The sequence below is a fragment of the Diceros bicornis genome, chromosome 37 (genome assembly GCF_020826845.1).
Source record: "Diceros bicornis minor isolate mBicDic1 chromosome 37, mDicBic1.mat.cur, whole genome shotgun sequence".
Taxonomy (NCBI): Eukaryota; Metazoa; Chordata; class Mammalia; order Perissodactyla; family Rhinocerotidae; genus Diceros; species Diceros bicornis.
The window spans coordinates 18,094,065-18,118,220 of record NC_080776.1 but is presented as its reverse complement, the minus strand read 5'-3'; the positions used below and the strand labels follow the sequence as shown (position 1 = coordinate 18,118,220).

The window sequence follows — 24,156 nt, the reverse complement described above, 5'->3', positions numbered from 1 at the left end:
TTTCAGAAGGACTTACTAGAAAGTTTAGCAGGCATGACTTGGCAGCATGGCCCACACCATCTGAGAGTAGGACAGAGGGAATCAGGAGGGTAAGAATAAACCAAAAAAAAAAAGGAAATAAGTCTTTATGTTAGACTCTTAGGCTTCAATTTAGTGTCAACTCTGATAAATTGGTTGTTAGGAAATAGTGAGAAGGATGTGAAGTTTAGTGGGAAAGACTAACACTTATTAGTGATGTTTTCTTTATCAGTTATCTACCACTACTTAACAAGCCACCCCAAAACTTAGGGCTTAAAAAAACAATCGTATTATTTGCTCATGATTCTGCGGGTCAGCAATTCAGGCTGGTCTCAGCCGAGTGGATCTTTTGCTGGTCTCACTTGGGTCCCCCATATGGCTGCTGTCCTAGAGTGATGTGACTGAGCTGGGTGTTCTAAAATGAACTCACTCACCTGCTATTGGCTTGACTTCCCTCTATGTGGTCCTCATCTCAAGGAGGCTGGTCTGGGCTTCTTCCTGCCGTGATCTTGGGTTCCAAGAAAGTGACAGTAGAAGGTGCAAGGTCTTTTGTGGCCCAAGCTTGGAAATGCCACAGTGTCACATCTGCTACAGCGTATTGATCAAAGCAATCATACACCCAGCACAGATTCAAAGGGTACAGATGGGAGAAACAGGCAAACCACAGTGCAAAGGGCACGACTTCCGGGGGGATGGCGATGTTTGTGGCCATCTTTGAAAATAATCTACCACATTTCTGAGGCTGGTGAGGGCATGAGGAAGCCGTGAATAGGAGAATGACAACACTGATATTAATCAGCACCCCTGATATTAACCAGTTCTGTGCCATTTGCCTTTGACCAAGTTTGCAAAGACAAACTGTGAAGATTTTCTTTTAAGGGAGGACAAGGGTTATCTTAACACCCTGATAAACACTTATCACTAGGAGTGACTCTATCACTATAGGAAGGTTTCAACGGTTTAGTGAATTTTCAGACTTTTCTATATTGCTCATCTACAGCTGTTTTGGAGATTTTGAAATAACGTTAATGATACCACACGAAGGACTTTTCAAGGCTTGCTCTGCTAAATATACGACCATAATAAATTTTGCTGACCATCTGATTAAATTAGAAACATAAATGAGCTTTAAATGGTTTACCACTTTTGTTTGAGAAACTAAATCAAATGATTAAGTCCACAAATATTCCAAATGGAAATGACTTAAAAGCAGGAAACATGGGCCACATTGTCAGAATTTGATTATTCCAATAATAAAAAGAGAGAGACAAGTAACAAGATAAAAACTATTGTTTTCTGTACGCCTACTATTGTGCCAGGCATGTCACATATACACACTCATTCGCGGTTCCTAATAATCCTAAGTATTAAGTAATATTATCACTGCTTTTACTGATGAAAAATCTGAGGTTCAGCAAGGCAAATGACTTGCCAAAAGCTGTCACCTAGATAGTTCAAAGGCTGGGCTTCAACCTGAGTGTCCCCATTGTCCTAGCTCCTTTCTAGTATTTACTGAGATTGATGCAGATTTTATACACATACTAAAATAATACACATTTTAGTCTACTTTAAAAAATCCATAATTATATGTCATATTTTTTTAGCTATAACACAGCTTCATAATTATCCTCTTTAATGGCTGCATAATATTTTAATATTTCTTTGATATGCTGGGCCATAATTTAACTCACCATTCTTCTGATGTGAACATTTATCTAGGTTGCTTACCTTAGGGCTCAGAATCATGAACTAGATAAAATCTGTCTTGCAAACATTTTTAGGGATGGTTATAATTCTTTTTCTGGACAAAACATTATGTTTATAACTCATCTGGGCCTTGGCAATCTTCTTCTTTTTTCTTTTTTTGGTCATTTTCCTTGAAATGTTATTTATTAACAAGATTAGACCTTTGTAGATAGTTACAAGGGATTAAGTACATGAAATTAGGCACATACTTATGTGCCTAATATTTCTGCTCATTGCACCAAAACACTTCCTGCTCATTTCAAGAGTGGTTCCTTGCTCAGATCAAAGCTGTTTACATTGTAAAGCGGTACTTTTAGACTCACCAGGGGGGTGAGATTGCAATGTTCCAGAATAGAACTGGGAGAGATCAGAATGCACAACCCAGCCCTAGCCAGCAGATGTCTCTATTTCATTCACCCTTTATTGAGGTTCCTCCTGAATGGGAAGGCTTGGGAACAAAATTGACTGGTGGGAGGTGTCCCAACCCATTTGTTCCCTTCCAGCAGCCTCCACGTCCACTCTCCCGCCACCCCAGAGTTTCCTGATTTGTGGCACAAAGGTAATTGAAACAGGAGTTTCGTTTGAGTTGAAACACGTTCTCTACTTTACCAAATCTGTTTGCAAAGTGAGACTGGTAACTGAAAGCAATCTCCACAGAGCTGAAGCCTCTTCTCTTTAAATAGCACCATAGTCTGAACTAAAAGCTGTATTACTGAGTCATAACAATTAATTACACTCGGAGGTGAGAAGACAGGATTTAACGCTCCAATGTGATTTGAATTTAGGCCGTTATCTCATCCCACTGCTATTTAAAACAAAAATCGCTTTTCCACGGAAGCATCTGCAGCTAAGGATGGTTTCAAAGCTTAAGTCTGAACACATCCTGGCAAGTGAATATTCCTGTTTTAGCTTCTTGAGAGGTTTAATATGCACATTTGGGTTTTCTAGATTTTTGTAATGAAGTGCATCTCTTTCTGTGTTGGGATTTGATAAAAGAGAACCAGGAGGCTGGGAAGATCTATTATTATTTTCATCAAGAATTTTCCAGGTGTGGGAAGTGTGCAGGATGAGTTATTGGAAAAGTAAAAATATCATCTCAAAACAGAGACCACAGAACCCAGCATCTGAGATGTATTTCCACGTACCGACACCTCCTCAGAAGGGATTTATTGATAGGTCCAGAACGAGTGGCAGGGCCTGGGAGGAGCTGAGAAAGTAAGTCCTTGTGGTTTTTCGGCAGGAGCCAGAGGGTCCTATGATCATCTGGGACAGAGACCAGCCCCTCAGAAGCATCTCTGTGGCTTTGCACCCAGGATCTTGGCCTTGCCTGTGCAGCTGGCACCCACCAACTGTGTGGTCTGGGAGGAGCCACCTGGAGCTCAGGAAAAAAGCATTATGGTGGCCAGAGCCCTGGATCTGAATTGCCACTGTGTGACTCTCCTCTGGAGGACTCTGTGAATCTTGTGCTCCCTAAGCCTGAGAGATATGGGTTTCTGTCCTTGGAGAGTTGCTGGGAGGATCTGATGAGCTGAGGGCTGGCTTCTGGAGTGCTCTGATATCCGGAAATCACTCTATACGTACAATAATGGACAGATCCTTCTGGACAGGGGTGTTTATTTTGACAGTGCACGAGCGGCTCAGGACCAAGGCTATGCACACGTCCCAGTGTGGCATGCCCTCAGGACCCTTCCCCTGCCAGCCCTGCTGTTCCCTGGACCCTGCCTCTCAGGCACCCATGTACACTGTGCTCTCCTTTCCTTCTCACCATTCCTTCTATCCCTTAGCATTTCCCATCTGTTCTCCATATTCTTCATCAGCTCTCCAGACAGACTCAGCTTAGCATCTCCGTCCTGCCAGTGTCCCTGACCCCAGCCCCAGATGGTTGTCCTTTTTCCCAGGTGTTTCCATGGTCAGAGCAGTTAGAGGCACGTGGCAAGAGATCCCGCCTTGAAGTCAGCTGAGTCTGCTTTGTCTAAGCTACTCATTCGCTGTGTCAGCAGTGACCTAAACTCTGCAAGCCTCATTTATTTCATCCATATGATGGGAACATTAATATTTAACCTGCCCAGCTGTCAAGAGGATGAGAATAGCCAGGCCTGTTTAGGAAAGGTAGTTATTTCACAGTGGCCAACACTAGTTTGCGAGCCTCCAGGCCCCGGGAACCCAGGGTGACCCACGGCTTATCTTTGGGTTCTCAGAGCCTTCTGCAGCACCTGGCAGATCTCAGGATGGATGAAGGATGGGGGACCTTGTGTTGCCCTCCTTGCTCAGGTCTAGGCAGCCCAGGCCTCTGCCCCGCATGTCATCCTCACCAAGTCCATTTTTGGGTCTTACTCCAGACATTCCCCAGAGCCCCCATCTAAGAAGCTCTCCTCTCCCCTTCTTCACACATCAGCCCTGTTTTATCTTCTTCCTAACCCTTATCACCACCTGACCTAGCACCCCTTCATTTGTATTGTTGGTCACTGTTTTCCCCAATCAGAATGGAAGCTCAGGAGAGGAGGCACATTCTCTTGCCTTCTATGCTGCGCCACTGTATCCTCAGAACCCAGCATAGAGGCTGGGGCATAATAGATGCTCAGTTAACTGGAGCCGGAAGAATGAATGCAAGTCTGTTGCCCAGCACAGTGCCAAGCAAGTCACAGGCCATTCAGAGATCCCTGCTGAACGGCAGCCTGGGACCCCCCGGGGGCTACAGTTTCTTTCTCCAGGAAGCCCCCACTCTCCAGGCCCTTCCCTCCCCCGCCAGTCTGTCCCCTCTCCCAGACCCATGCCACCCGGGGCTTCCCCGCCGGCTCCGGCCTCCACTCTCTACTCTCGCCTGGATTTTGGGGTCCCCAGTGGCTGCGCCCCTCGCCCCCCACGTCCCGGGGGGTGCCGGCTGTGGGGCGGGCGCCGGCCCCGGGCATGCTCAGAGCGCGCAGGTCCGGGCGGCGGCGGCGGCGGGGGAGGAGGAGGGAGCGGTCGCCGCCGCCGCCGTGCGCTCGCGGGCCCGGGCGGAGCTGCGCAGTCCTCTCGCAGCTGCGCCAGGACAGCCGGCGCGCGGCCGTGCCCACAAGTTGCCGGCAGCCGAGCGCGGCGCCGCCTCCTCCTGCTCGCAGCCTCCTGCGCCCACCCGGCGGCCGCCGCCCGAGCCGGGACGCACATCCCGCGGACACCGACGCCAGATGTAAAGCGGCACCGCAGCCCCTCGTCCCCTGGCGCGATCGACCGAGTCTCGCCAGCGTCCCTTCTGCCAAACCCCGCGGCTGGAAGATGTGGCAGCCGGCCACAGAGCGCCTGCAGGTAAGGAGCACCCGGGCGGCCGGGGGCCAGCCTGGAGGAGGAGGTGCCCGGCCGGAGGAGCAGAGGTGGCGCCTCTGCCCACTTGCAGAGATTTGCCCAAAGCGATCCTGTAAGACGCATGGATGCGAACAAGATACTGTCGGCTTAGCCCGGCGCCGGGCACTCGCAGGGTTAGGGGGTGATGAAATTAACGAATGCAGCTCTCCAGGCGTTACAACTTTTGGCTGGGGGTGTTGGTATATATGAGATTGGACTTTCTGAGCAGCGATTTTAGATTACATTCCACTGACACAATATACTGGTCTGGGGTTAGGGGTTTTGCATCCAGATTTTTTTTTTTTTTCTTTTTGTCTCCAGGAAAGACAGAACAAATGATTTGTGCAAACATCCATTTGCCAATATAATTTGGAAATATCAAGCTTGGTTTGGCTTGGTCATGGTATGCTACTTATTTGATTTTATTTTTTCCTATTCGTTGGCGCTCTCCCTTCATCTCCCCTGAACCCAAGCTCCCCCAGGTATTTGAAAATCAGAAGTTAAGTTCAGCCAGAAATAGTTACGTCCTGGGTCACCCCATCAAAAGTTTTTCACTGCTGTGCACTGAAATGCCAGACTGCCTTTAATCTGGATTCTGAAGCTAGGGAGTTGGGAAGGGGGTTGAAGTGAGAAAGAGGGGCATTTTAGAGAGGACTTCATTCAGTGACACTTGGGACCCTGGAATTGTCCCGACTGCAAGGTTTGATGACTGCCTTTTGCTTGCAAATATTCTCAAGAGGGAGGGCAGCCACTCTGCCAGATAAAATCCACGGGATGCTGCAGTTAAACTGTTGGCAGGCTCAGAGCCACACAGTTTCGTAGTAAACTTTGAAGAAGTGTTTAAGTGGTAAAATACAGCACTGTTGGAGGCTGAGTGTGTCTGTAGACAGGACAGTGGAGGCCAGGAACCCTGGCTGGCTTGGGAGGTTTCTCAATGAAAATTCAAGGTTCCAAACTCAGACTGTCCCTCAGATGCTGGAAGAGGCTACCCTTTGCTTCTGGGTTCTCATACTGAGGATTAACCTGCAGAGGGCATTGCATTTAGCAGAAACAGATGCCCCACAGCTCCTTCCCAAGCCTCCTTGGGCCTGTGATTTGTGGGGAGTGGGTTCACACGAAGAGCCAGAGACACCACACCAATCCCCCATGGTCTCAAAGAGACTAAACAAGAAAAGGGACCTTTAGCCTTGGAGATGGGGTGGTGGGTGACCAGCCTCTCACCCCCTCCTTGTCTTATCAACATCAGGCTCTGAATGATTGGCCAAAGGTGATGTAAATGTATTTTGGCAGCGGCATCAGTGACCTGTGGTGCATTTGAATTCCTCCTTCAGTTAAGGGCATGGATTCTGTTCTAAAGGAGGGGGCGACTGAGAGGAGGGATGGGGGGCTCCCCATCCAAGTGAGGAGGGTAGCTCTTGGAAGTCCTTAGAGAGATGGAGCCAGAGTTCTGTGGCTTTTATGGCCTGGCGATCTGTGCCTCTGCAGACTGTGGATTTTGTCTCTTGAAGTTATTTCTACCGGCCTGTTTCATTTAGGGACTCCTGTGCGCTCCAGAGCACGTGACTCTTGGCAGGAGGGAGCTCTGGCTTGTGTTCTGCATGGCGATCATTTCTTGCTAGAAATGTCCTCCTGGCTCTTCTGTGAAATGTACACATGTGCATTTGGCATGAGTCCGGTTTATTACAGTTTGCCTTTGCAATGCATTTATTTCATTTTGAAGTGTCATGTGGAAAGAGCCCTGGTTTTGGCTTTCGAAAGCTCAGGTAAACATGGCTTATCACTGACTAAGATCCAGTCACTGTTGGAAGATACTTATCAACACGGGGCTCAACTTCATGCTCCCCAAATTTAAATTAGTAAAGAGGCCCGGTTCTCATTTAAAAGCACATCTCAAGCCTTGTGATGATAAAAGTGAGCCAAATGGAGAAAAATCTTCCTCTTCACAGCTTCTTTCCAAATAGCAGCTCTATTCTTTCTAAAAGCAGACAATTTGTATGTCTTTACTTTTTGCTTCTAGGGGATGGAGTTGTTGAGGGTGAGGTGGTGAATGAGCTGCTTGTAATAATATTTTATTTACATTCCTTGTGGTTATCTTTGTCACAGTCTCTGTTTGCTGTCTGGGAATTTTTCTTCCCCTTTTTGCCCTCAAGGCACCACCATATAGGATTGTTGGTTTCTGATCCCTCAGTGAATGGGTTGCTTTACCATGCCGGGGTTCTGTGGCCGTGGAGATGGCGATGGAAATCGTGTTCGATGAGGAAATAAATGATGAGTCCTGCTCTTTAATGAAGTTAGAGCCCCACCCTCCTTACACAGATCTTTTTAACCTTCTCATACAACCTCATTAATTTTTAATGCAAACGTTCTAATTTAGATGAACTGGAGTGAAGAAAATACTTCAAGGAAGCGTTTCCAGAGCTTCCTAATAAGACTAAGGAGTGAATTTATTGTACAAATACCTGGAGACAAAGGAGGCGGGGGAAGAAAAGAACACAGCTTTTCTTAATTGATTTTGTTAGTTCAGATTAGATGACGCTCATTCAAAGGGTGTGTGGCCCTGCGTGTGTGGCACGACTTTGCTTGGGCCAGATGGTCGCCCTCTAACTAATTTGAATCCAGCAATCAGCTCCCTTGCTCAGGAAATGGCATCTTGGATTGGGTTGGATTATCGTTATCAATACCCACTTTGCCCAACAAAACGATGCTGGTATTTTCTGATTTGAGGTTTAGCTGTTTGACCCAAATCCAGTACAGGCGAAGCGACCCGTTGCCCCGAGCGGGGCTGAGCTGGGTAATTTCTCATTCAGTCTCACAAACCCCGCAGCAAGTTCATCTGCTCCCTTGAATGTTAAAACTTCTCTTGCAGCCCACTCGAGCCCTCGCTGGGAGCTTCTGCCATTAAAAATATAATAGGATCAAAAGGGATGTGAAGATTTAAATTACCACCCCAACTTTGTAAAATGAATAAATACGAATTCTTCCCTTTTCACCTTCTGCTCTGCACGACAGACTTTTTTTTCGTGGAGGGACTCGAGAGAGAGTTATAAATTTTTAAAGAAGCAGATTTGAAACAGGGGACTTTTTGGTAGAAAAAGGCTTAGTATTGGTTTTTTAAAATAGAGATGAGATTACCTCTGGCCTCGATATTTAAGATTTGCATGGTTTTCCTGATTGTCTTAATCATTGGTCTGGGCAGATCCTTGAGAAGTGACAGACTCATGCATGCAAGAGTGTGGACTCAGCCGTAAGGGACGTGGATTTCCCCAGAGCGTATGTCTTCCATGAGCTACCAGACACATTTTTCTGGAAGCCAGGAGAGGAGGAGAGCAGGAGAAAGATGAATGGAGACTGAGTTGGAAACGAGGAGGCCAACACATCCTTGTCTGTGGTGTAGTTATTATAAGGATGGAGTGGAATGTGATAGTGGGAATGTATGGGAAACAAATTCTAGCAAATTCTAATTGTGGAATCTATGTGCAACCATCTTCTCCGGAGGCATTCTGTAAAGTTTCCAACGTAATCATTTGCCTGTCTTCCCTGAGATTAGAATTTCTCCATGGCAGATCCTCAAAACACAGAGCTTTTACTCATAAAGCTAGATTTTGGCCTTTCAACCTGGGCGATTTTCTGTCCTCCACCGCTTTCTTTTCCGCTCTCCTTTTGCCCAATGGCTGTCCATTAGAACTTCCAAAAGAGGGTGAAAAGAGAAAGGGCAGTGAGAAAACCAGATCCAGAAGGACCTTTCTTTTGATTTCTTGCTAAACTTTTTGCTGATAAAAAGGTTAACGTTTTTAACTAAATAATATCTGGAGATTTTAGGAGGTCAGATAATTTCTTCCCCGAGGATGACCCTGCCCTCTCCCTGCCTTGTCATATCTGATAGATTTTGTCTTGGCTTGGAGTGTGGATCGTTCTAGATTTATTTCTCCTGTATTGTGCCACTTCTGCTTTTCCCCTGAGAAGTGAGACAGAAGAACCTTTTGAAATGTCAGCCAGAGACCTTTCAACCTGGCCCATCAGGCAGAGAGAAAACCTTGGCAAATATGACACATTTCCAGGCAGACCAAATTGACGAAAGGGACATAGAACAAGGAGGGCAGAGAATGACAACAGCCTGCTTTTAGAGAGTACCCACTCTGTGTATGACACTGTGCTAATGAGCTTTATTTGAATTGTTGAGCTCATTTACCTCCCATAACCACTTTTATCCCCATTTTCTAGATAAAGGAGCTGAAGGCCAGAGGGTTTAAATGATTTGCACCAGGTCGAGCGCCTAGAAAGGAACTGAGCCGGAATTTGAACCAGGTGGTTTGGGTCCAGAGCTTCTCTGAAGTGTGGGGGGATAAGACAAAGTAGGATGCTGTGCACGTGTTGGTTGTTATTAATAAATAGAATTAGAGCAATGGTGGTCTCGTTGGCTCAGAGAGGCTGCTTTCATATTTCTTGTTGAAGTGGTATGGTTGCCTCTAGAGGCTTGACCCAATGCTAAGTTTCGGTGTCCCAGATCTCTGGGGGATGTAAGCTGCTGGGTCGTACTTAAGCTGAAATTCTCAAGGACTATTTGAGTCTCTTCAGCTGGAGCACATGGCATTTATCCAAACTAGAACCCTTGAAAGCTGGTAATCAAGCTTGATCATGGAGGCAGTCATTTCACGTTTAGACCAAAAATGGAGGGAAGAGAGAGAGAGAGGGTTGGAGAGTTCAAGAGCAATTGCTTAGAAATAAGCAATGCTACTCTTACAGAGGCACAGATTTCTCACTAAATCAATTCTAGATTTTGTTGTTCTTTTCATCCCTCGTAGTTGAGTAAGCACAAAGTGTCAGGACTTATCGTTCATAGAGAAAGCTTAGAGTTTTCATTAATTTGAGGTCTAAGTCTCTCTCAGAAGTGAAATGCTATCTTGTGTCGTTGGGTCTTTGAGTTTGTCAGCAAAATCTCTACCAAGTGACTTGCAAAATGCTAGCCTTGGAAAAAACTCTCTGCCCGTTGGTTACCCATTGCCTAATGGGGCCCTTTAATGTTGACTGTACTGGGTTATCTTGGAGTGTTGGGCAACTTTCGCATTTTGTTTGATGTTTCAGATGATCTCTCACCTCCCCCTCCCTCCGCACTGGCTCCATTCTACCAGGTAAATTAGTCTTGCAAATTAGATCCTGGAAGAGTGGGCCATGGACAGCCCCAAGGCTACTAGAGATCAGGCTCCCTTCCACAGGGCTATTTGACTCCTCAAATAGCAGCAGTTCAGGGGCTTGTTAGTGGTCAGCAAATAAAACTAGTCCAGAAGCACTCAATGACTGCACTGTGCTTTGTTCAGACCCTTGGGCACAGATCTAAATGGAAGCTTTGTATAAGTAGAGCAAGAAGAAATCGTTGAGATGTTTGTCCAAGGACCTCCTTAAAGTCTAGTGGAATTAGTTACTATCATTTTGTGTTAACTTAAAAAAAAGTTTTGATCCCAATTTAGCTGCTAACCAGTGATAAAGCATCAGAGTATTTACCAGGTCTGAACCCTCAAGCCAAGCCCCGGAAAGAGACGTGTGAGGGAAAAGGCACAGACTTGCTTTGTGCCTTTGGCTATTTCAATGCTTCCAAAGTCTCAGCGAGCTCTCTCGCTTGATGCTGATGTCTCTTGGGTCCCTCATCCTGCTGAGGTCTTCTTTCTCATGCCTGATGGCTCAGGCCTCCTCCCTCTTCCCGCATTTGTTGCAACTGAGGTCTTGCTTTGATAAGGGAGGTTCCAGGAGTGAGAAAAATACCATCTCCTTCTGTTTGTTGAAGTCTGTATATTAGTTGGGTCCTTCATCTGTTGCACCTTTGGCATTCCTAACTGATGTGGCTACTAAGGAATCAAGATTCAGGTTTAAACTCTGGTCTCCATGTCTTACTCATTGTGGCTTGAACTGTGTCCCTCCCAAAAGGTGTGTTGAAGTCCTAACCCTGTTACCTGTGAATGTAGCCTTATTTGGAAATAGGGGCTGTGCAGATGTAATCAAGCTAAGATGGGGTCATACTGGATTGGAGTGAGCCCTAAATTCAATGACTGGTGTCCTTATAAGGAGAGATTTGAAGACACAGATGAGACACAGGGAAGAAGGTCATTTGAAGTTGGAGGCGAGAGAATGGAGTTATGCTGCCATAAGCCAAGGAATGTCAAGGATTGCTGGCAATCAGCAGAAGCTAGAAGAGTCAAGGAAGGATTCTTCCTTAGAGCCTTTGTAGGGAGCATGGCCCTGCCAACATCTTGATTTTGGACTTTTGGCTTCCAGAACTATGAGAGAATAAATTTCTGTTGTTTTAAGAACCCAGTTTGTTATAGCAGCCCTAGGAAACTAATACGTTAATAAATCCATATTGCCTTTTGACTGTGTTCAGTCTTTGTATTTCTAGAGGTCTAGGTATACCTGTCTTTCATATACTGGGACAAAATGAATGTGTCTATATAGCATGCTCTTTTTATACTGAGTGTGAATTTATTTACAGTGGATTTGGAAAAAATGAAAACAGACATTAGAGAACAACTAAACCACTACTTCCTTCTCCCTCGTCTACTTTTGATCAATATCCTAGGAAAAGGTGGCAAACGCTGAGTATAACGTGTGCTATGTTGCTCAAGGGAGGGCCTCTGGAAAATACAGCAAATGGGCTTCAAGAGATGGGTAACTAGTAATTAAAATTATAGGCTGGGATGTGAAAGTCACGTTGAGGCAGGTCTCAGTGACACTTTTCCAGACAGGTGGAGACTAACGAGGGCTAGGGTTTTATCCTCAAAACAGGTTGTCAGAGTCTCTGCAGGGTCTCTGAGTAGCAAGCCTCTGGGATTTGCCTCTTCCCAACTAAGACAACATGTAGGTTGATTTTAGAGTCTGTTTCAAATGGGCCTCTAGGACAGCCTCAGAGTATGTGTGGTTGATTATTTGTATCTGGTTGGGTATTTTGTTTTGTTTCAATTTTTCACTTGGTAACTGTATACGTTATTTTAATGGAGAACCTATTCCTATTCTGGAACTCAGTTTTAAGACAAAAAATAAATGTTATAAGGAGTCGTAACACTTGCTTTCCTGGGCAAGCTCCTCTTTTCAATGCAGTAGCCGCGATGGACAGCCATTTCCAATCCTGAGTGGTACGGGAAATCTGGATTACTACAGAACAGCTCTTTGGGTTTGCATTTCTTACTTTTCATTCTCTTCCTCGGTAGGGAGTAAATACCACATCTGTGCATGGGAAAGGAGAAGAGTGGAGAGTTGCCAGGAGAAGGGGACTCCTTAATTGTTATCCTTCCTCAAGAATAAATCCATCTTAATCCCTTAATCACAAGTCCTTCCTCACAGTTTCTTTGTAATTGTGAATCTGAGGATAAACACCCAAATTTTGTAGCCCCTTCTGCCCACCATATGCTTTGATGCCTTTACATCAGGAACCAGCTTTCCCTCAGGTGTGTGCTGGTGTACAAGTCACCTGTAATGTGGGTAGTGGAAACTGCTATTTACTTTCTAAGTCTTCTGAGGATGTTCCCTCGGAATTGAGCTAGGGACTGTGGGACCGTGGTACTGATGGGTGGCTATTTTACTTTGGACTTAAATTCCTGGTAGCCTAGTATATTCGTTTCCTAGCGTTGCCATAACAGAGTACCACAAGCTGGGTGGCTAAAGCAACAGAAATTTATTGTCTCGCAGATCTGGAGGCTGAAAGTCTGAAATCGAGGTGTTGGCAGAGTTTGTTCCTTCTGAGGGCATGAGGGAGAATCTGTTCCATGCCTACCTCCTAGCTTCTGGTGGTTTGCTGGCAATCTTTGGCATTCCTTGGCTTGTGGCAGCATCACTTCTATCTTCCCGTGGCGTTCTCTGTGTGTATGTCCCTGTGGCTGAATTTCCCCATTTTATAAGGACACGAGTCACATTGGATTAGGGGCCCACCTTAATCCAGTATGATCTCATTTTCGCTAATTACATCTGCAATGACCCTATTTCCAAATAAGGTCACATTTTGAGATACTGGGGGTTAGGACTGCTATATATGAGTTTTTGGGAGACACCATTCAACCCATAAGACTTAAGTGTGGAATTTTCTTTTGAGTTTCATCCACGCACCAATATATTTCTGCCTACTTGAACCAACTACAAAAAAAAAAAAAAAAGCATGGAGAATTTTTTACAGGTGTGGTAGAGATGTGAAATGGATGGAGTGGCTCTTCTGCTACATGTCATGGCTACTATTTTAGACTTGATTTGATTAAAAAATTAAAAATAATATCTGCTTAGGGTAACAAAGTATTAGAAGTGTATAAATAAGTTAATAATCTTGTCCCTTCCCTCATTCTCAATTCTACCCATGAAGAAAACTCATATGATCTGTCTGGTCATTATTTTTCCACAAATTTCCCTATATTTTTGCAAATATATACAAATATAGAGATACATATTTAGGTTTTCTCATACATTTCAATAATGTAATCATATATATATATATGTTACTCTATAATTTTTTTTCGATTGACAGAATGTTTCACAGGTATCTCTTTTGGTTAGTACACATAGTTCAAACTCATTTCTTTTAGTATCTGCATAGAATTTTGTGGCAGAGCTGGACCATAATTTATTCAGTCCTTTGTCAAGGAATATTTGGGTCATGTCCATGTTCTTTTGTTTTTTTCCTGTAAATAATACTGTTATAGGATCTGAGCATTATCCTTGTGCTTGTATATCTTTAGATGAAACTGCTAGAATTGGAGTTGCTGAATCAAAGAGTATGCATGTTTTAAATTTTAGCAGCTGTCAATGAGGACCTTTTTGAGAGTTCTGCTTTTTTCATCAAATGTCTATGTGGTTTTTGAAAAAGGTGCAAAAAATGCAGTTCACTGGAGAAAGGATAGTCTTTTCAACAAAATGTTGCTGGAACAATTGGATATCCAACAATGTAAAACAACAAAAACAGTAACATCAACACCAAACTGAAAAACTTCAATCCATACGTCATACATACTATATACAAAAATTCACTCAAAGTGCATCATAGACCTACATGGAAAACCTGAAACCATAAATCTTCTAGACAAAAACATCAGAAAATCTTTGTGACTTGGTGTACATCTGTGTAAACATTGCTGCAATCAAGATAATGAACAGATCCATCACGCCCAAAAGTCTCTTTGGGTGGGGCAAAGATATCTTAGAACAATAACAAAAACACATTCAATAAAAGAAAAATTGGATAAATTTTACTTCATCAAAATTAAAAACTTCTTTTTTATTTAATATTTAAATAAATTTTTATATTAAATAATATTTAAAAGATATTTAAATAACTATTTAAAAGATATTTATAAGAGAATGAAAAGATAAGACACAGACTTGGAGAAAATACTTGCAAATCATATATCTATAATAAAGGACTGGTATCCAGGATATACAAAGAAATCTCAAAACTCAATAATAAGATAACCTGATTTAAAAAATGAGCAAATGATTTGAACAAAGAAGTTATATGGATAGGAAATAAACACATGAAAAGATTTTCCACATCATTAGTTATTAGGGAAATGCAAAGTAAAACCATAATGTGATACCACTATACAACCATAGAATAGCTAAAATTAAAAAGGCTTGGACCATACCAAGTGTTGGTGAGGATATGGAGGAAATGGAACTCTCATACCTGCTGGTGGGGATGTAAAATGATTGAAAGCTCGTTAATAGTTGCCTGAGGCTGGGATGGGAGGAAGGGATTAGAAACAGGCTTGAGGAAACCTTTGAGGGTGATGGATGTGTTCAACATCTTTATTATGTGATGGTTTCATGGGCTTGAACATATGCCAAAACGTAACAAATTGTGCAGTTTATTATATGTCAACTATACCTATATAAAATGTATGTGAAATATTCATTGTATGTCAGGCACAGTGGTAAATAATGAACTCTATATTTTTCTTAGAGTTCCCTTCTCACCTTTTCAAATATTTCCTCATTTAGTTCTTGAAATGACATTTTCCATCAATCTCAGTTTGCCTAAGGATCTTAGTGAAATGAATAGTTGAGCAAGAGACGAAATCCAGACCACAGGATGAAAAGTTCAACTTGATGCCTCGTTGGTCCTTCCTCATTCAGGATGGCCCCTTTCTCGTTCTTGCTCCCAGTGGTGTGTCTCTCACCTCGTTCTAACCTGTTGGTTCTTAGTTGACTTTCCCAGCTGGCTCAGTCCTCTGGGGACTTTTTTAGCCCCGTATCCCAGCACCTAGCTCCCACCCTAGTGGCTGGTAGACTCGGGAGATTTTGCTGTTGGGTGAATTTCTGGGATTGTGGCCCATGTGGCTGGCTGGGCCACTTTCTTGTCATTTCTCCTCCCTTGACGGAAAACACAGAGAGAGTCATAGCTCAAATAAACATGTAGACACAGAGATTAGATTGATGGCTACCAGAGGGGAAGCAGGGAGGGAGGGCACATGTGTAGGGTGACGGATGGTCATTAGTTTTTGGGTGGTGGACATGACGGGTCTATACCGAAGTCAAAATGTAATGATGTACACCTGACATTTATATAATGTTATAAACCAAGGTTACCTCAATTAAAAAAATAAAGAAAAAAAAAAGAGAGGGGCCAGCTCTGGTGGCCTAGTGGTTAAGTTTGGTGCGCTCCGAACTTCGGTTAACTTCGGTGGCCCGGGTTTGCTTCCCAGTCGCAGCCCTACACCACTCACCTGTCAGTGGCCATGCTGTGGTGGTGGCTCACATACGATAAACAGGAAGACTGGTAACAGATGTTAGCTCAGGGAAAATCTTCCTCAGCAAAAAAAAAAAAAAAAAAGAGAGAGAGAAAAGAAGACACAGAGAATACATCATGCAAAACCATTAGTGAGTCTTGATTCTAGTTTGTGGGTGCTGTCTGCCAAGCAGATATAGGATTTTTAATAAAACAATTCTTTTCTCAGGAATATGGCAACTAAAAATTTAGATAGGGTGCAACAACTTTACCAATGGCCGTTGAACCTCAGTGAAAAGCTATTGAGAAGCATTCACGAAAATACATTTCATCTAGTTTAAAAACGTTTTTACCCTCAAGGAGGAAAATTTGAGGCATTTGCCTTAACCTCTTTTAAAATAAAGGGCAAGGACTATAAGACTTTGTTCAATAAATATATAAGGAGATCATGTGGCACATCGTCCAATCCTGTTGAGGGGGTGTGGGCACTATTAATAAGTAACTGGAACAGCAGGCATAACACCAGGATGTGTGGTCACCCGTAAGTATAGCAAGCAAAATGTTAGACCTCTGTTCCTAACGATGTTCGCTTTGGGGGTGAAGGAAAGAAATGAAATAGGCTGAGGCGCGGGACAGTGGATGGGCAAGAAAGCCAGGAAGAGGGGAAAGTGGGGAGTCAAGGGGTAGGATGTGCAGACATTAAAGGAGGAAGACACGGAAGGGTGCAGGAAGTTGCCCAGGCCCTTAGCACTGTCCCTGGCACACGTGGCCACTCCACGAGTTAGCTGTCTGTCATGTGTTCAGTGCACCTGTTGGCCATTGATAAATTATTCCTTTGAGCAAAGGCATCAGATGCTCACACCTACTCAGTCGTCCTGAATGCTTTAGTGGATTATCTGGCTCTCTTGGAAAAACAATGTTTTTCAGATGAAGAGCCTGGAAACTTTGAGGGGAAAAATAAAGCAGATCCAAAGTCACAGGAGTGAGCGGTTTGTGGGAAATGGGAGATGATGAGAGAATATTTCTTGACCTGCTCCGTTTCCGACCTGGGCCGGTTCACCCCACCTTAGGCAACCTGGTGGTCCCCCGCTCCCGGGAGGTCACCATATTGATGCCGAACATAGTGCGGACACCCGATCGGCATAGCGCACGGCAGCCCAGAACTCCTGGGCTCAAGCGATCCTCCTGCCTCAGCCTCCCGAGTAGCTGGGACTACAGGCGCGTGCCACCGCGCCCGGCGAGAGAATATTTCTTTAGGCTACAAGTCAGGCTACCTGTGGCCCATATAGGCTACTGAATCGTGGAAAGACCATGGGGTTTTTAATCAGGCACCCGTGGATACAAATCTTGGCTGCTTCACTTATTAGGGGTTATCTCAGGCCCCTGATTTGTATTTTCTCAACTTTAAAATGGGGATAATAATTTAGTTCCTGACTATTAATTGTGATATGGAATCAAAGAGCTTAGCATGGTATCTGGCATGTTATTGGGAGTCAGTAATATTAATTTCTTCCCCTGCTTCAGATCCAAGGGTTAACTAGGAATAGCAGCATAGAATTTTAGAGCCAGGCGGATCATAGAGGTTTGGTGTTTCCCAAAGTGTGTTCCATGGAGCCCGAGTTCAGTGAGCTGCTCATTTGAGTCTTGCCACAAAGATTCAGTCTTTAAATAGGTTTGAGGGGCACTAGGTGAAATAAAGCGAGTCTGGTTTTCTGCAGGACTTCTTGTAGCCCTTAAGATGCCAGTGCCCCATGATTTTCCATGTGAGCAGGAAAGACAATCCAGCCCCTTGTGAAGCAGCGTCCCGCAGTGCAGGGTGCTTCAGTCCAGTGCCTGAACTCCTTTAAGTTGACAAACTGTGGGCCTGAGGTTTGGCTCTAGCTTACAAAAATGTTTCCTTTGGCCCCTTCAGTGTATATAAAAACTTTACAAATTAGTCTCCCGGATTGAAAAATTAGAGGAATTTATAAGGAAATCTGGACTTTCCGATTCTCTCAGAAAATGGGAGGGTCAAACCACAGTGGGCCTGGATTTTCACGTAGTGACCACTGACCAGCCGCTGTTCCATTTGGATGGACGTGGCCTCCAGCTCGTTATGGCCCTTACAGAGCACGTCTCACGAATTCCCATAACCTGCTGGGCCCTGTGGATACTTGAGTCTGGGACCCCAATCTAGTTCAGCTCCTTATTTGGCTGATGGGAGAATCCCAAGTTCATGTTAGTGTCGAAATCAGGACCAGACCAGATCCTTGGTCTCCTAACTCTTAAAGGCCAGGATGATAATTGTGTAACTAAGTTTACTTGTTTGACACCATTCATGGCTCTCCAAGCTCAACTCTGGTAGCCCACCTTCGCCTGGAGGCCAGTTTCTCTCCCCTCTTTTTCAGGAGCTGTGTGGTGGAGTTTGTGTGATTGGAGTGGGGAGATGCCATCACCCCTTCTCTCCTGGGTGGACAGACGCACAGGAACTAGAAGTGTCGCTCATCCCACTTCCAATCTGGAGCATCCAGGAGGGCTTCCAGGCGGAAGGGGGAGGCTTCTCTGACTTTTCACTAAATGCAGATCACTATTTCCTACATATCCCACGCCAGGCAGCTAAAATTTCTCATTGTTATGGTATTGGCTCATTTGGGGCATTTTCACTGCCAAACATTGGAACAGATTGCTTCCAAAAAACAGGGAGATTTAGAGGATGGAGAGTAGTTTTTAACTTAATGGATTTCAACATTTTCCTCACAGATTATCAGCCTACAGATTATTGGCCATCAATCCCAATGCTATTTCAGGAAACCCAAACTGAAAGCCATTCGTAATGACGGCAAACACCTTTATCTTTAAGAATGCCCATTTCTACCAGAAAAAACACTCACAAGCACTTCGTGGGTTTTTGTTTTCTGATCATCCTGGGAGCAGATCTGCTGCTTTCATTTGCCTGTCCAGGTATGCTGTTCTACTTAACTCTGTCTGTTTCCCGCAGAGTTAGGAGATTCTGATTATTTTTGGCATGAAAAGTACATGGATGAACCAGAAAGTGGCTTGAGCTATAAAACACTGAATTAGACCTTCCACCCTCCACCAGTCTGCCTGGTTCACGGAAGCACAAGTGCTGTTCTGTACTTTTCCATCATCCCTCTGATTTAGGCTGTCTGATCATAGGTTTGAAACAGTGGCTTATTGCTTCTACATTTGACACCCTCCCAAGAAAAGTTTATGAACTTTATTGATAACTATTCTAAAAATTATTGCACACTGTAATCAAACTCAGAGTTAGGTCTATTGATTATCAATCTATTTATCCATCCTTCTACCTAATCTAATCTAATGTTTTTCCTATAGCACCTTTAAAAACCAGAAATTCATCTGAAATAGTTTCTGCTGTGCAAGGTTAACTCTGCAGTAGCAAAAAGGGAAGGAGATGATGCTGGCTGCAGAATACAAAGGTCCTGGCCAATCTAAAAACTCAGAAAATACAATAATTATACATTATATCCTTATATACTTCTGAAAAGGTTGGCTTTTGGTTAGTAAGGAAAAAATTTCAAATGCTCTTGAAGTACTTTTCAATAAAATATGGAAATAGCATTGAAACATTAAAAGAAGACTGAAATAAAACCCCTCAAATACCAGTCATATAATGAAGGATTTAGTTGTACCTGAAAATCTATACTAAGGGTAGCTACTATAACTGAGCCTAAAACTTTTAGCTCTGAGCTTCCTGGCAGCCTAAGTAAGGAGAGAAACACGATGAGTTACTTAGCCCTCGTTATCTAATAGTACATCAGCTCATCTGGCGCCCCAAACTTTTTCCTACATTGAAGACCCTGGAAATAACCATGTGGCTCTTTATATGGGACATTGTAACACAGACTATTGGGCAATAATATTAATTGTAGTTTTTGCCAAAGTTGTCCCTAGAAGTTGAAAAAATAAACAGTTCCGTAGGAATGCTAAGAGTGTTTATGTAGAAGTAGAAATGGACATCTGTCCCATCTTCTGATAACAGCACTGGATTTCACTTTCGGGAACTCTTCTTCCTCCTCTCCAGTGGGGGAACTCCATTCAGTTTAGGGGAGACTGTCAATTAGTGTGCCTCCCTTTAGCTGGGTGTCGATATGTGCCCCAAATGTCTAGGTTAATCAGACACTTTCTCCCAGGAGTTGGAATCCTAAGCAGGGTGGCAGAAAGGCTAAAAGTAGCCAAAACTAATTCTGTCCACCATGATTTGAGGCCACTCTGTAGTCCTGCTCCGTAGACCTCAGGAGCTGCTCGATTCCTTTCCTTTCTGAGCTTGGTCCTTCTTCCTTCCTTTCACTCTGGTGTCACTCTGATTTATTTTTTTCTCAAGCAAGCCAGAGTTGGTATCAATTGCTTGCAACCACAAAACTCTAATTGATATACAGGTAGAATTTTCCTTGAACTCATTGATGTTCAGTCTTCAGATTCTGTTTCATGAAAAGTAATGTGTGGAGCAGAGCATATGTGTGGAGGAAAGTGAGGGAACTATGCTTGAAGGATTTCCAAGATACCAACCAGAAACCCGTGGATGTGTACACGTTCTTCCTTATGGGAGTATTTTCCTTGTAAAAAGTGTGCGTGCTTAACTGGAGGATGAAGAAAGGGTGCAAACATTCTTTCCTGGGGAATTTCTTATGCATATACTCTTACTTTAGTAAGTGCCACTGAACAAAAATAATTCTAATTACCCTATAGTCCTGGCTCACAGCTTCCATGTTCTGGCCCATCGTGGGAGACAGACTTTTGACCTCGTTGTTTGTAAGGGTGTAGCCCTGCTATTGGCGTCTGCTATAAATCTTAAGGTTTTTATAACTTGGATGTCACTCTTACCTTCTTGCCAAATCTCTGTACTGAAAAAGCAGAGTGTCATTTTAAGTAATGATGCTTTTACTGCATCCAAAACAAATAAAGTAATTTTGGTACACATGAATCCCTCTTGTCTCTGAGTCTGGGGTAGAAATGGTGTCAGAGATGCAAACAGCTGTTTTGGCCAAAATAGCTGAAAAGACATGGTCCCAGGCTGTCTGAGCCTTGGGTCTTAAGAAAAGTTTGTAGTTGTTGGTTAAAAATCTGAATGGCTCTGTAAGTTCACGCTAGGACAATGTGGGTTCTTTAGCCCAGAAAATTAAATACCTCTAACTTTGGCAGTCCTGACCTTCTGAGTGTAGTTCCCTAGTCTTCAAGACCTGCTTTGCCACTTTGATTTAATTCAAGGCGGAAATCTTCAAAACAAAGCTCTCTGGATCCAGGAAAGTTCATCTGGCATCCGTTAGCTTGGGCACTCCTCGCCCCCTTCCCCATCCCACCCCACCCCCTTGTCTTTCCTCTCGGAGCTTGATGCTTTGTGAAAATGAATGGCTTTGCAAAAGTCCAAATTTGGGGAAATTTTGTACAATGAAAGAAAATTCAAATTAGTATTCCCCCTGTGGGAATCCTCTTGCGGGAACTGAAATTATATTTTAAATATTCATGTATAGAGTACAGCCAATATCTGTTTTAGGATGTTGTCATGCTCTCTGAATGATACAGCTCAATGGTTTTCTGGAATAAGGTAGTCTAGAGAATGAAGAATACAGAGTCTGAAAAACCTGCTAATTGATGTTTCCTTCTCTCTACTGTGTTAATGGTAAATAGCACAGACTCAATGCTGATCTCTTCACTCCTTGGCCCAGAGAACTGGCTGTTTTCTTCATAATGTAATTTAATGCCCTTGTTGAACAGAGGCTGACCCATGAGATATGTGTGTGCTCTGAAGAGGAGGGGGCGTGCACTGGCACGGTAGTAGGAGCAGCGCAAGTATTCAGTGAAAACTAATTTGCAGGGATTTCAACTCTACACATAAGGTAGACTTACTCTGCAATTTGGGGCCACATCTTGTGTTTTCTCCCTTTTTCTGACCCTCTTCCTTTCTTGCTTCTTTCCTCCTTCTTACCTCACACTTAATGGGAGTGAAGTTCTTCCCATTCCTAAATTACTTTGAACTCTCTTGCTAACTGCTGAATCTTGTTGATATTTTTTATAGCTTTCCCAAGGGGCGATCGCCACCTCTCCTTTCCCCCATCTTCGTTTTCAGTGGCTGTAGGCTCTTGGTGGGCTGGAGGTCACAGCTGAATGGGACAAAAACAAATTTGACTGTTGCTTCAAAGCTATTGCTTTTTGCGGGGATTTGTTTTCTTTCTTTTCTATCTCTTTCGGGTTATGATTTAAGAGGGCATTATCTGTGCATTTGATGGTCATCAAAACCCATTTCTTGGGTTGTGGATGAAGAGAACAGATCAATTCTTTTTGATCCAAGGACTGGAAGAAATTGATATATTGCTGATTTCTTATAAAATGCACTTTAAAAAGTCTGTCTTGGAACTTAGAAGATGCCTGCTTTCATTATGTGAAGGAACTGAGGCTCTTTATCTTTTTTATTTCAATCATTGGCCCCTCTAAATAGGAAATTTAACTTTGATTTGAAGCTATTAATGCCTACTGGTAAATAAGAAAATGTGTGTTAGAACGAATTATTTTTCATCTCTTGCATTTCTGTGGACATCTCAGACTCAGGGGAATTTTTATGTAGCATAACAATTTTATAACTGTTAACATGGTTTTTTAAATTTCACATAAATAGGAGCAGAAGCTTTTTAAATTTCACATAAATAGGAGCAGAAGCTTGCTTCAGAAATTTAAAACTAGATTAGAGTTGGCCAAAGCAGAAGGCAAAGCCATGGCTTTATTACGACTCACGTCCTTGGGGTTCTGGAAAATGTACCAATAGTGGAATAGACTCAAATAAAATGCTCTTATATCAACTCATAATTCTTAACCTATGGATCTTGGAAGCCAAGAGGGTCATGGAATTATTTCAATGACCTGTTTGTGTTGTACATTTCCTACAGACCATAAACGTATACCTTGCAAATATATCAATTACCTTTCAAATCCTGTGTGCTTTATTAAAAGAAATATTTATTTAAAATTATTAGTGATTCATAATCCAATATGGCTTTTGGAATTTTGCATATTTTCAATTAGTGAGTACCAAAGTACCATGCATGGGTCAGCAGCATTTTGGATTTAAAAAAGATTATGATATTTGGAAGAGTTGGGCCCTATAGATTTGATTAATGCTGATTATGGGAGGTAAAAATACACTGACTTTGGTTGAGATTTGTCACAGTGCTTCTCATGCCCCTTTCTTACAGGCTTTACTTTCAACAAATGTTTATTGATCTTTTATTTTTGGGTGAGGAGCCAGACTAAATTATAAGGTGGGTCTAAAGAAGTGCTTCCTGCGCTCAAGAAGGTTTCAATCAATTAAATAGGAAGTAGTAAATTATTGTTATCATGGAGGAAGCTTCCGTCATAAGACACTGCAAAGGGCAAAAGATGAGGGCCTTTGTCATCTGTCCCTTTTTATTAGGAATACGAAAGCTTTCCCTCAAGTCCTACCCAGGAGGATTCTGACATCTGCAGGGATGAGGACTGTGGCTTGTGGCCATCTGTTGCTTGGGAGAGCAAATATTTTAACTGGGCACACATTTGCCCCAAATTGAGTCAGAATTCTGTTAGTAAGGCTAAAGGGAGAAATGGCAGGCATCACACCATCTCTACCGCAGGCGCTAAATTTAAAATAATGGCAGATGTGGACAATATGGTATCTCAGATTCTATGAGTTTCTTTATTTGCCTTAGAACCTTTTCTTCCCCATGGTTTGCTGCAATCACGTTGAGATCGACATAGTCTTTGGACATGAACAATCAGTGAATGCTGGTCTGATATGGTTTCAGATGTTTTTGTAGCTCATCTTTCAATAAAAGCATTTTGTCCAATAGCATGTGTTGAGAATTGCCAAGAGTACTAAGAAAGGGAGACTTTTTTTGTGATTAAAATAAAAATCGCATCTGCGTGTTCAGAAGTTTGGAATTTTTATGTTTGTTTGGACAGATGCTATTTGGCTAATTTCGTATTTGGGAAAATGTTATTTGGTTGGTATCTCTTTTCTTTTTTCTCCTCTTTCTGAAGTCTTTTGCATACTGGATATGAAAAGATTGTGTGGAACAAGGCCAAATGAACTAAAATGTTAGTATTCAGGCAGAACCTTCCCTTTCCTCCTTTCTGTGGTTAGTGTTTGTAAAGAAGCATCCTTATCAGACGCGGAGGAGTTGCTCTGATGCTTGGGTTCAAATCGTATACCATCTTCATCTCTCCATGCATCTTTTAATGCACTCTGGACCATTTTCCATCCTTTAGTGTGTTTTGATGTTTGATGCCTTTGCTAATGTTGTTTTCTTGTGCGTCACCTGCACGCTCTGCCTGAGGGATCATACTCCTCCCAGAGCAGATGAAACTGCCCCTCCGTGGCCTTTCCTGCC

The 24,156-nt window shown here is 43.2% G+C and overlaps 1 protein-coding gene across 1 annotated transcript in view; it reads left to right on the top strand.

Moving 5' to 3' along the window:
• Positions 1-4,933: 4,933 nt before the first annotated feature.
• PID1 (phosphotyrosine interaction domain containing 1) overlaps positions 4,934-24,156 on the top strand; it is a 220,782-nt gene continuing 201,559 nt past the window's right edge. Inside the window, exon 1 of the mRNA XM_058533143.1 lies at positions 4,934-5,049. Coding sequence (XP_058389126.1) covers positions 5,020-5,049 — 30 coding nt within the window. The 5' untranslated portion in view covers positions 4,934-5,019. The remainder of the gene's footprint in view (positions 5,050-24,156) is intronic.